General features: G+C 41.7%; 2 protein-coding genes across 2 annotated transcripts; both read left to right on the top strand.

Annotated features, from left to right (window-relative positions):
- Positions 1-1,592: 1,592 nt before the first annotated feature.
- Positions 1,593-7,691, top strand: smtnl1 (smoothelin-like 1). The gene is made up of 6 exons (XM_083785324.1): positions 1,593-1,810; positions 2,896-2,999; positions 4,066-4,754; positions 4,926-5,040; positions 6,337-6,488; positions 6,898-7,691. Exons 2-6 carry the CDS (start codon positions 2,913-2,915, stop codon positions 7,301-7,303), a joined length of 1,449 nt encoding a protein of 482 aa, XP_083641450.1. The 5' UTR covers positions 1,593-1,810; positions 2,896-2,912; the 3' UTR covers positions 7,304-7,691.
- A 334-nt stretch (positions 7,692-8,025) lies between these two features.
- LOC310872900 (uncharacterized protein) lies at positions 8,026-11,747 on the top strand. The gene is made up of 4 exons (XM_083785083.1): positions 8,026-8,371; positions 8,802-8,902; positions 8,995-9,076; positions 9,190-11,747. The coding sequence occupies exons 1-4, from the start codon at positions 8,089-8,091 to the stop codon at positions 10,017-10,019; spliced, it is 1,296 nt and encodes a 431-aa protein (XP_083641209.1). The 5' UTR covers positions 8,026-8,088; the 3' UTR covers positions 10,020-11,747.
- Positions 11,748-12,840: the final 1,093 nt, after the last annotated feature.

Genomic DNA, 12,840 nt, shown 5'->3' with positions numbered 1-12,840 from the left:
ACCGGGGTGAGTCTTCTTGTTACCAATGATAACTCTAATGATGTACAGTAGGTAGCCTACAGTAGTACAGTATGTTGAAAAGTAGCCTTTTTAAAACGTTGAAGCTTGTTGCAGGCTATATGCCTGTAAAATGTATCATTTAAAGAAAATAGCACCAATTTAGAGATGTAGGCCAATATGCTGAAGGCCTATTTGTACACATGCAGACTCCGCTAGCACAGATATCTTGGATAATTTAATTAGAAATGTCTTGGTCTTGTCACTGCACACTACTACATCATGGTCACAATTCAATAGGCTACTATACAACCATATTAAAACTTATAATTTCATATTACAAGCAGACAATAAAAATCATGCATAACTGTTATGATATATATAATTTTTTTGCTCCTACTAAACGTCATTGTGTCATTTTCTTTACAAAAGCCTCCTGTGGACAGGTTTAGAAAATCACCATGCATCTGGTTTGTCCAATGTAATTGTGATGTTCATGTCTTAAATAAAATAAACTTCAAACAAGGCTGCCAGTGCCACACCCACAGTGGCAGCAGGCCATTTTCTCCACACAAACCATCCAGCACTGCTCGCCAATCACCTGCAAAAATAAACAGAGCAAAACAAGCAGGCAGAGAGGGGTGTGGGGGTTGGTAAATGACAAATGGGTTCAATTATCATGCTGTAAGTGTAAGGCCCTGCATGCGGTTGTGTTCCTTCTCATCCACAAGGATGTCAAAATTCCATAAATCGCAAGTTTTATGTGTTGTTGTACAGTTATAGGTCTAATCACCTGCTATCTGACACACACACACACACACACACACACACACACACACACACACACAAACACACACACACACACAGACACACACACACACACACACACACACACACACACACACACACACACACACACACACACACACACACACACACACACACACACACACACACAAGTATCGACCATTACTATCTGATTCTTCTCATATTTGTTTTTCTCATTTATTAGCATACATGAGTTATGTAAAGGGCTATGAAAAATCAAGGCTTTCACAATACCATATGGTGCATGCAACACATGTCCAACAGCTTAATGGAACCCACCATTAAGAGGGATGAGTAGCCTATTGATAGGCTCCACTCAAATGGGCCATAAAGAGCAGGCGAGATAAACAAGAAGGTGCTGACATATTTTTAGCCCCCAAGACTTGGAGAGCAGAGAAGAGACACATTATGGAGAGAGAGAGCGGGCGAGCGAGCGGGGGGAGAGAGCGAGCAGCAGGGGTAGATAATGACAGGGCGAGAAGAGAAAGAGAGGAAAGATAGCTGTTTATTTTTAAAACCATCTGTTTTGTGTTGAATGAGTAGATACACTGTTCAGCTGGGGCATTGAGTTGGGAGCATTGAGATTGATGGGACATGTGGTAGGTCAGGATATTCAAATCGGCAGGGAGTATATTTTCAAAGCTGTTTGGGCATTCTTGTATATTTACCCAGGAGGGGGGTGGGGTGTGGGGCACAGACAGAGAGATAAGAATTGTGACAGATATGAGAAAGGGAGGGGGGGGGGAGCAGTGAAAGGTAGAAGACAAATGGGAGGAAGAGAGATGTGAAATTATTAATTGATTGACTCACTGGACACTGGTAACGCTGCACTGAGACAAGCCAGTGATACCAGTGAGGAAAGTGCAACGAACAAGACAGATGCGAGGGAGAGAAAGATACAGACAGAGACAAACTTAGTGAGACTAGTGAGAGTGAGAGAGCAGTGACCCCAAAGGACTTTGGAGAGCTGCAAACTTCATCAAAGGTATAAGGGCTTCTCCATCTGTTCCACTAGCTAAGTGTGTGTGTGTGTGTGTGTGTGTGTGTGTGTGTGTGTGTGTGTGTGTGTGTGTGTGTGTGTGTGTGTGTGTGTGTGTGTGTGTGTGTGTGTGGACATCAGCGGGATGCTTTCATTTCTGCAATCTTTTAAATAAATATATTACTTATTTGCATTTTTACCTTATTGTATTAACATATTTATTATGAGTTTGTTGTGTACTGTTTGTAACGGCTGCTCTTCTTGACCAGGTCTCTCTTTAAAACACATCTTAATCTCAATGGGAACGTAAAATATAGGTGAAAACAACAACAAAAGACAATTGAGTAAATCTCATACTGGTGGTACAGTACTTATTACATTTATACAACTACTTATAGTCTAACTCTTAAACATGTCAATAATAGTCCATGACCCATAAATTGAAGGTCTATAATCAAACATTCTGCACTCATGTATGGCTTCTCTTTTTATATATAAGTATATGTACAGGTACATATATGTTATAATGTTGTCAGTCGCTCAGCTTTACTATGTGAATGTGAGTAAAGACGTCTATGACTGCACGCACATGTCCATGTGTATGTGTACACCCGCGTTTCCACAGCAGATGCAGCTGTCTGCGTCTACTGGATTGTGCCTGTGTCACTGGGGCTCTATTTCTGGACACTGTGTTGTTCGGAAGGTCAGATAAAGTAGCTAGTAGGAATCTTCACAAAGCGGGGGATGGGGCTGGGGCGGGTGTGACGAGGCTATAGCATGGGTACCCACTGACTGTCCAACACATGCACTTGCCAAACATGCAGTGTAGTACTGACAGGCAGAGAGACAGAGACAGACAGAAAGACAGACAGACAGACAGACATTGAGACGAAGACAGAGATACAGTAGAACTAAACTACTACTACTATACTACTGTATGTACTGACAGCGACAGTAAACAGCAATGGTCAGATTGGACCATTATTGACTGAATGAAAACTTCCCAGAGGTAACAGAAGACAGAACTGAAAGCTTGTAGTAGGACAGTGATAGAACATCAGGAGTGATTAGAAATCTGATCCTGTGGGCAGTTGAACAGAGGATCATCATGGAGGGAGAATCGCCCAGTCTGCAGCCTTCTGGTTCTATGGAAGCCAGTCAAAGTCTAACCGATGACAACAATAACAATAACCAGGTAAGTGTGTGTGTGTGTGTGTGTGTGTGTGTGTGTGTGTGTGTGTGTGTGTGTGTGTGTGTGTGTGTGTGTGTGTGTGTGTGTGTGTGTGTGTGTCTGCGTGCGTGTGAGTGAGTGTGCGAGTGTGCGTGTGTGTGTGTGTGTGTGTGTGTGTGTGTGTGTGTGTGTGTGTGTGTGTGTGTGTGTGTGTGTGTGTGTGTGTGTGTGTGTGTGTGTGTGTGTGTGTGTGTGTGTGTGTGCCTGCGTGCGTGCGTGCGTGCGTGCGTGAGTGTGCGAGTGTGCGTGTGTGAGTGTGTGAGTGAGTGAGTGAGTGAGTGAGTGAGTGAGTGAGTGAGTGTTTACATGCACATGTGATTGTTAGAATCCATGAAGATTGAAGCTGTACATGTATTTGTGGAACTGGCAGGTGTGGATAAACACAGTTGAATATAGGAGTAGCCTAATGATCATGCCCGCATGAGCTACGCTACACCTGTTCTTGTGCCAAATCTTCATCAGGGATGTCTCACACATGCATGCACGCTGACAGTACAGTTTCCTTTTACAACTGGCGAGGCGCTACTCTGTGACATGACCTGGTATGTGACCTGCACTGTTCCTCAAAGACCAATCATATAGCAATCATATACGCAATGGAAAGTCACCAGTACGAAATCTGCAGTAGTGCATTTTATGTACACATTCAATTAAAGGATATATTAAGCCAGACACAAAACAAGTATACACTTGAGTGATGTTAATCTGTAAAGGCAAATATAGGACATTTTGGAGACAAAAAGGATACCGTATGTGTTTAAAGTATGTACTAGAACATTATGTACATTGGACTGTAAAGCACCCTATTGTCCCTGGAATAAACTGAAGTGACACGGTTTAATACCTCTGGTTACATACTGTAATTCCACTGCAATTTATTTCTCAACTCAGGGAATAGGGTTAGTGTGAAATAAACCATTGAGACTCTTAACGGTATACTTTGCACTACTATAATTTATGCCTTACAACATTTTGATCAGAAATACAACAAACAACTAAAGTATTATTCTACGGTATCATGTTGCTCCAGGTAGAGGTCCCAGGAACAAAGGAGTGTGATGCCCAGGGGACAGAAGCCACCACGAGGGAGCTAGTGGAAGACCAGGAGGTGGAAGGGTCTGAAGAGCAGGTAAACGAGGCCATCGTCAGAGATATGGACATGCCTCAGACAACACCGAAAGATCCTGAAGATGATGTCAAAGTGTCTGGGAAAGATAAAGACGGGACATCAACCGATGTAAGCACCGGAGTTTGTAAACGAGCAAATGGAGAGAAGGAGGCAGAGGGAGAGAAGATGGAAAAGGCAGAGGATAAAAATAGCAGAGAGGCAGAGGAGGTTGAGAATGGCAAAAGAGAACCAACAGACATGAAGGAGGAGGACAAAGAGAAGGCGGGCAGAGGGGAGGAAAAGTCAGACACAGGTGAAGCGGAGCAGAAGCCAAAGGCTGGTGAGAAAGACACAAAGGCAAAATCATCAAAGGGTGCAGAGAACAAGAAAAAACAGGCCAAAGAAAAAGAGTGTGTTGGAGGTATAGAAGGGAAGGACAAGGGGAAGAGCAAGGAACTGGAGAAGCAAGGGAAGACAAAAAGAAAGACTGGCACAAATGCTCCATCCGCCTCTGTACCTCTTGCTCTGTCACGGCCGAGGACCTCTGCCCGCTCTGCTCGAGCTTCCACTAGAAATGACATCATGGCCAAGTTCCAGCAAGGTGCACCGGAGTGAGTCAAACCATACATTATGGGTCATGATGACATCATTTTATACTGTCTATTACTTTGCTTTTTTTATTCATACATTTTACATTTGCTAAGCTGTTAGTGTTATTGTTAGTGTTATTGTTAGTTTATAGGGGCTACATGGGAAGTTATGGAATATTTTTGATGTTTTAGGACACCATTACCCCGCAACTTCAAACTTCAGAGGTCAGCTATGGCTGTTGCCAATGGAGCATCAATCAAACAGAAGATACTGGATTGGTGCCGCAAAAAGACACACAACTATGAGGTGAGATCTACATACTGTATATTTCACTAATATGGTATCTAATGTTATATCTATAGGCTTGACTTGTTATTGATTGAATACTTTATTAGTTGGACATTTAGGCTAAAAGGATTAAACTAAAAGGTTTGGAGGACTGTGGTCATCGTGGTCCTATGTATTAAATTAATCAACATTATACCTGTAGCATAAAATAATAACACAATAATACATATGATCAATTAATACAAAATAATGTACGTACAAATGGAACAAAAGGAATAAATGTTGGCACTGAATGTCACCTCCTTTCTTTTTTCTTTTTTTTTGTCATCAAAGTTTTTTAATGATTTTAAATAAAGACTTACACAAAAGAAAAAGACAAGAAAAACAAACAAAAAACAAAACACACCTAGCAGTCAAAAAAAAGAAAACCCCTGGACAACACCCCTCCACACTCTGTTGTTGACACTCGTGGTTATATCATATGTAATGTACAAATACAAAATGTTACTACAACAATCCTTTGATATATAAATAAAAGTAGTCCCATATCTCATGTAACTTCCCTTTGACGTTATTCCTCTGGCAATTGAGTATTCAAAGGATGCCGTTTCAGTCATAAGTTGGGTCCAGTCTGTGATCTCTGGCGTAGCAGAGCTCTTCCAGTTTCTCAGTATCAACCTAGCTGCAGTAATAAGGCCTGCAGTCACCAATGCATGTTGTGCCTTGGTGACCCCCTGTGGCAGCACCATGCGATCTCCCAAGAGACATAATCTTGGGCATTCTGGTAGTGTCACCTCCTTTCTATGTGAAAGCCAGTGTCGTGATCCACATTTTTAAGTGATGGTGGTGTCAGCTGTACTGTACTGTACTGTACTGTACTGTACTGTACTGTACTGTACTGTACTGTACTGTACTGTACTGTACTGTACTGTACTGTACTGTACTGTACTGTACTGTACTGTACTGTACTGTACTGTACGCTTTATCTGGAGACATGATGCAGGATGCATCACTGAACATCATGTTTTATTGTGCACTTAATATCGTACTATTTTTCTGTTCCATATCTGTTATGACTCATATCCACTGGTCAGGTATGTGACCAGTAGGCCTCTATCCTCTGTGTTTCATCAACTTTAGAATTAGTAAGGTGATGATACTGTCCGGTGTCATGTTGTCACTGCTAGTTTACAGAGGAATACTGCATCTGAATCTGCACTCACCACCCTTAATAGAATTACAACTTCGGATCTACTAAATTGTGTTCAAATAATTGTCTTTGATCTTTAATTTCTCCTCCAACTGAAATCTTAGGGCATCAACATGGACAACTTCTCATCATCCTGGTGTGATGGGATGGCATTCTGCGCTCTTATCCATAGTTATTTCCCAGATGCCTTTGACTACTCGACCTTGAAACCAGAACAGAGGGAGAAGAACTTCAGCCTGGCCTTCAGTACCGCAGAGTATGCAACGCTCACTTTCCTTCACCCAGTTACTCTGAAACCAAATCATTTTAGGTCCCATCAGGTGTCCTCAAATGCCTCAATTCTCACCTGTTCCAATCTAAAAACAAGAATTGATGAACATCAATTAACTACCAACTGCGTTATTATGTCTGCAGAATTGTGGTATGAAATGTAAATATATGTTTATCTGTATTTGGGTGTGTGTGGCTGCAATGCAATACTATCCCATTGGCTGAGAGGTAGGCAAAAAGCGTCTGGTTGCCTAGACGAGGTGGCCAATCAGAAAGATAGGTGACTACGGCAGCCAATGAAATGATAAATTACCACTACCAACCTGATAGATTGTAGACCAGCCTGCTTTGCAGCTGGTAAAGAAATAATAATTCTTAAATTCATCTCTCCCTAGGTCTCTGGCTGACTGCTGCCCCCTGCTGGAGGTGTCAGATATGATCCTGATGGGCAACAGACCCGACCCCATGTGTGTCTTCACCTATGTCCAGTCCCTCTGCCAGACCCTCTCCAAATTAGATAAGGGGAGGAAGGATAAAGAAAAGAAGGAGGAAAAGGACACAGCAAGCGAGAAAGGAGAAGAGCTGGCACAGGAGGCAGAGGAGGCATCAGTGGAGAAGGAGGAAGGAGAGGCTGTCGAAAATACAGTGATAGAAGATAGCCCAGGAAGGGTAAAAGAGGAGGAGGAGGATGTTGGGGCAGAGAGAGAGGGAGACATGTCAAGCAGTGCTGCGATACAAGCAAGTGAAGCAAATGAACAAAAGGGGGAAGATGGAGGAGTGCATGTTGGAGCAGAGGCCTAGACAAAATAAAGGCAACAGAACAGACAGAGATGAAAAGACCAAAGTTATAAAAGGCTGATGATTAGCTATACTTCGGAGACTAGTCTTATAGTTTGGTATGGTACCAGAGGAGTGCTTTAATTGGTTTCTGAACAAGACACTTGAGTGAAACTGAAACACATCAAGTCTACTGTAGCTTTTAATGTGGACTGTGTGGAATTAGATGTTGTGCACTATAATTTGTACAGTGTAGTTGTATGTTTAATTATGCTGTGATTGCTTTCATCACTCTTGTTGAGTATCCTATGTTTGTTTTCGGCACATACTGTAAAGATCTTTATCCACTCTGTGCGTGGTGCTAGTGAATGAAAACATTTATCATGTATCAATGATGATGAAATAAAACTGACAATATTCCTTGTGTGTTGTGGTATCAATCAGTGTCAAGTATAAAAATCAACTTGGATTGTGTGTGTGTGTGTGTGTGTGTGTGTGTGTGTGTGTGTGTGTGTGTGTGTGTGTTTGTTGCTACAGACAGACAGAAATAACTTTATTTTGCTACAACCACTGAGGGAAAGAAGACAGACAGACAGAAAGAAAGAAAGAAAGAAAGAAAGAAAGAAAGAAAGAAAGAAAGAAAGAAAGAAAGAAAGAAAAAGAAACGCGCGCATACTCTTTTGGGGGGTTTACGGTAATACGCGTCACCGGAAAGGCCATTGTGTAGCTTCTCTACGGGGAGGTAACCAAACGACGTTACTTGTATCGCGTTTCTTCCTACACAGAATTAAACAAAAAAGACAACAAACATGTCTCCCACTGCCTTGGAGACTCAACTGCTGTCGATAATGGACGTACTCTCGAAAGCGGCAGTGGGCGAAATCAGCCAACTCTTCTCCGAGAGCTCGGCAGCCATGCGAAATCAAATCACCCAAAGCCTGAAAGAAAACGAAGCGCTGAGGATGAGGATGAAGGTAATGAGGAGTGAGGTGTTTTCGTTGCGGCTTCAAACCAGGAACAACGTCGCACGGCCGCCAAGTCGCTTCTCCCTGGCAAGAGCAAACGTCCCTAAACCACGGACTAGACTGGCAGGTAACGGTTAATGGAAGTCCCCTATGACAAAGTGGCCACGTGCGTAAGCTATAACTGTTAAGGCCACGAATGGGAGTGGGGTTATAAACATGTAACACGCCTCTAGTCTGTGGTGATATGATGGAGATCATTCGCCGACTTCCACTCTAACCCTAATTCAGCTTTCCGTGCTAAGTAATGTAATGTTTTAAGTATTGTTTAGTTTTCTTTTTTTAACTTCGCACTTTATTTTATTGTGTGAAGCTTGTTTAGAAAGTTGATATAGAAATATACAGATTATTAGTTATTGTTGTAATTACTACTAGCCTTCTACTACTGCTACTACTAGACCAGCGTCCTTATTAGAAACCCAGTTTTATATCAACCACAACACTAGTGGTGGTGGTCTTGACTCTCAAACTGATATTTGCTCTCCCTCTACTAATGCTAGCTCCTGTACAGTCACCAGTGGCTCAGAAAGTTGTTGGAAATTATGCTGCTATTACAATTCCTTCAGCAATCGAGACTTCTAGTGTTGCCACAGGAGTGGAGGTAAGATAAATATTGCATACAATATGTGGTTCAGCAAGCATCTTGACAACATGATTTTCAGTTTTGCTGTTTGTGCACTGTGCATATGCCAGTCTGAGTCTGTAGCAGGGGAGGCACCAGATGTGATTTTGATTAAGGATGAAGAGGACATTGGATCATGCAGGAAAGCTGCAGGTGAGGCAAATGCTACTTTGTTTGCATCTCAAATCCAGACTAGTAGAATTGCAATGCTGATGTTATGTTGACAAAAAGTGATCCATCCATGATGTCATTTTTCTTTGCCACAGATCCAGATGCCTTTGGGAATCACAGCATGCACGGTGGTGTTGCCATGGGGACTCCGGATTTAGATGCCCCTGGCTCCTCCCTTATGTCAGGTCAGCGTGAAGACATACAGATTGTGAGCGTCCACGGTCGAGGGGAGGGGCTCCTTGTAGAGGACAGCAACAATCTCTTCACTGCCTCGGAGCTGCAGGCTCTCGCATCTCTGTCCCCTGATCACTCCATCAACCATGACAATCTCCCAAGTTTTAGTGGTGCTGCTGCGGAGAGACCTGCAATAAGAGGGACAGAGGATAACAGTCTGAGGCCAGAAAGAGACAGTCAACTAGAAAGAAGTCGCTTGAACCAGACAGTCACAATGGCAAAGATACTTTCAATAAACACAACCGTGACTGTTGATAATAAAGGGGGTCACTCCAGTCACATCAGTCAGTATCATCCACACCAGCAACAACAGAACCCCAACTTCTGCCAACACACTGCCAATAAATCCCTGGATTGTAGCTTCTGTGGGGAGCGTTTTTTCAGCCGTGAGGACCTGATTGTACATCGAGCGAGCCACACTGGAGAGTCACCAGTTCTTTGTGGCCTGTGCGGAAAGTCATTTGTCAACAAGACGACATTGAACATCCACATGCGCATACATACTGGAGAGAAACCATATGTTTGTCCTCAGTGTGGTAGGCGTTTCACACAGAACGGAAGCCTGAAGATCCACTTGCGGACTCACTCTGGGGAGAAACCGTATACCTGCTCTCGATGCAATGCCAGCTTCAACAACCCCAGCAACTTGCGCAGACACATGGTCACGCACACCACAAATGGGATACTCTGACATTCTATTGACAGTTGTTAAATGGTACAAGAAACATTATCATGTCATGTTCAATTTTGCTCTACTGGTTTTTCTGCCTTTATTGATAGATACAAGACTTGTGGAGATTGACCACTAAGGCAGCGGGCACCCCGATTTTGCTCTACTGGCAACCTCACTATAGTGAAGAAGAACCTCGTTCATTTGAGTTTCCGAGAGGCATGGGCTGATATTAATTTAATTTTTTATAAGAAATAAAAATAAATACAAATTATACAATAAAAGATAGAGAAAAATAAAGTCTCACAGTCAAGGAAATTGTATCTAATTATATAGCGCCAAATCACAAAAAAGGTTATCTTCTCTTGTGACACTATACATGCAGAGCCAGTCAATAATCAACAATTTCCTCATGCATGCCCTTGGCAAAGGTGGCAAGGAAAAACCTCTCTTTGACTGCCAAACAGCACCCTCTAGAAATGGCTCAGACCGCCAAGGTTTTAGCCCTATGCGGCCCCTTTAAGAAGCTAGACCGACAAAATTGACACACTTCCGGGAACACGGAAGCATTTCAGGGGTGTACCCTAGATACATGGTCAGTGATCACAACAGCTGAAACGGTCCAGTGTGGTCGCCAATTTTTTTTATTGAGCTCCAAAAACATCTATGTTTTGTATGATCAACTCAATCTGAGCTCAATTCCAATGCAAAAAGTTTTTTCTAGGCCGGGACCTGGATGGAATATAACCGGTGCGTTCACATACGCTGAAAATACATATTGTTATTTTCAATATAAAAGCCTATCTCGTCCTTGGCGGTCTGTGATCATTAATTAAAGTCGTCCAATCCTGTCCTTGGCAGAGAAGTTAACTGGAAGAAACGTCTAAACAGAACCTGGCTCTAGTTGGGCAGCTATATGCCTTGACCGTATTGGGTCAGTGATGCAAATAGCCTGCATCCTGCATCCTTAGACTCACTAATTTGAGAAAGGACGCAATCATGTCACACTCTGAGGGTCCTGGGATGCAATACTGTACTCAGTACTGTACTCTAAAGTCATTGAAGTAGGACTCTTAAAATGTCTCATCTAAAAGATTGCCCCTGCATGGGTCCCAGGAGCCATTACATTGAAAACCTATTTACATCACTGTTGAGTTGAGAGATTTTTAAATGGATAAAATGATGTGATATGACATGAGTGTGTAATGTCACTAATTGCACAATGGAGAGTATATAGGCTTTAGTCAGTGGTTAAACATGCAGAACTGGGTTAACCTGATACCATAGTCAAGATGCCACAGAAGCAAAAACATGATCACCTTTTGAATTTAGATGGACCCGGGTGATTTCCAATAGTCTGATTTTAGGACATAAGGGCTTGTTGTAGGATGATTGCTCCAATAAGTCCTTAATATATTATTTTTGGGAAGCTGTCATGAAATGCCAGCAATTAAAAATGATTCAAATTAATTCAGAAATGTAATAGGCATGCACTGAAGAGATTCCATGATGTGACTTGAACTTCGCTTGGTGCCAGTCAGAAGATGGACAGCACATTTTGAACTAACTGACTGTGATTTAGGCAGCCCAAGTACATACAATATTTGTTAATATGTCATATTTTAGAAATAATTACTTTTTTCTTAGAACTTTTTCAAGATATAACATTTTAGTGATGACAAAATGGCTTGGAAATGTTGCTATTTTTCCACTGGAACCAGTTGATAAAGGTAGTTTGTTTTCTTACAAGTAATTGATTGATTGATTTAAATATTTATTAACAGTTTGCAGAATTACAGTACATTTCAAGCACAAACTCAATACAAAGACTGTTAATTGTGAGTGGAGGACCCAATTAAGCATTACAAGAGGGTCCACCATGTTAAATTCATCAAAACATTTAGAGACGTACAAATAGACACTTCTATATAGTCAAAGAACAGAACAGGATTTCATCATAAAGGAGGTAAAAAGGGAAAATAAACTTATACAGTGAGGAGGGGGGCGGGGGTTGCTGAGCCACACTTTTTCCACAGTAAAATGCACAGAAGGAAAACATCAAACTTGAACAAAAAACTTTCAAAAGATTAACAATATTGTCACATGCACTCACTGATTATACAGATGAAACCTCTGATGATGTCATCCTGGCCGCTGATCATTCTGCAATTTAGTGCAGTTTTCAGTTCTATATCCATGTCCTTTCATAGTCTGTTTTAATTTCACGATTGCGTACATTTTTATGCTCCCCTTCAAAATCTATGTATTCTTTCACTTTTGCAATAATTGTCTTTTATAGTTCCTTCTACTTGTTAAAATGCACAATATTATATTAACGCCATGAAAATAAAAAATAATGCGGGGAATGAGTGGGTCACACACTCACCCTCTGAAGTGTTTTCCAGTATGCATTGCATGCACCTCTAAAAGGGCTCTAGAGGGCAGCATTGCTTCTGCTTAATACGTGATCTTTATTCTTTGTGATACAGCTGTGACTTCACTCAGACATTGCAGGGGACTCTTCAGGAAATTGGGGGAATTCCTGGCATTGTTCCCCCACCACCCATTGTTTATCTGGGTTGGGTTCTGTTTGTTTTTCAATTCACGCAAATATTGAAAGTAACGTAGAACATTTATATGATAATGACATTTCATTTCAGTGTAATATCAAAACCTAGAAATTAGGTGGTCAATCGTCTCAGATAAGAATGTGACAGTCACAGTGCAAATACCGTAAAAACCAAATAACTCAGTATCAGTTAGTAATTAACAAGTAGTAGGCCTAGTAGTAGCTTAAAAGATATGGCCACCAGTGCTGGCAATGCCATGTCAATATGAATTG

The sequence above is a fragment of the Protomyctophum parallelum genome, assembly GCF_964188405.1.
Source record: "Protomyctophum parallelum genome assembly, chromosome: 16".
Taxonomy (NCBI): Eukaryota; Metazoa; Chordata; class Actinopteri; order Myctophiformes; family Myctophidae; genus Protomyctophum; species Protomyctophum parallelum.
The sequence above is the reverse complement of the archived record's forward strand: the minus strand, read 5'-3'. Positions and strand labels throughout refer to the sequence as shown.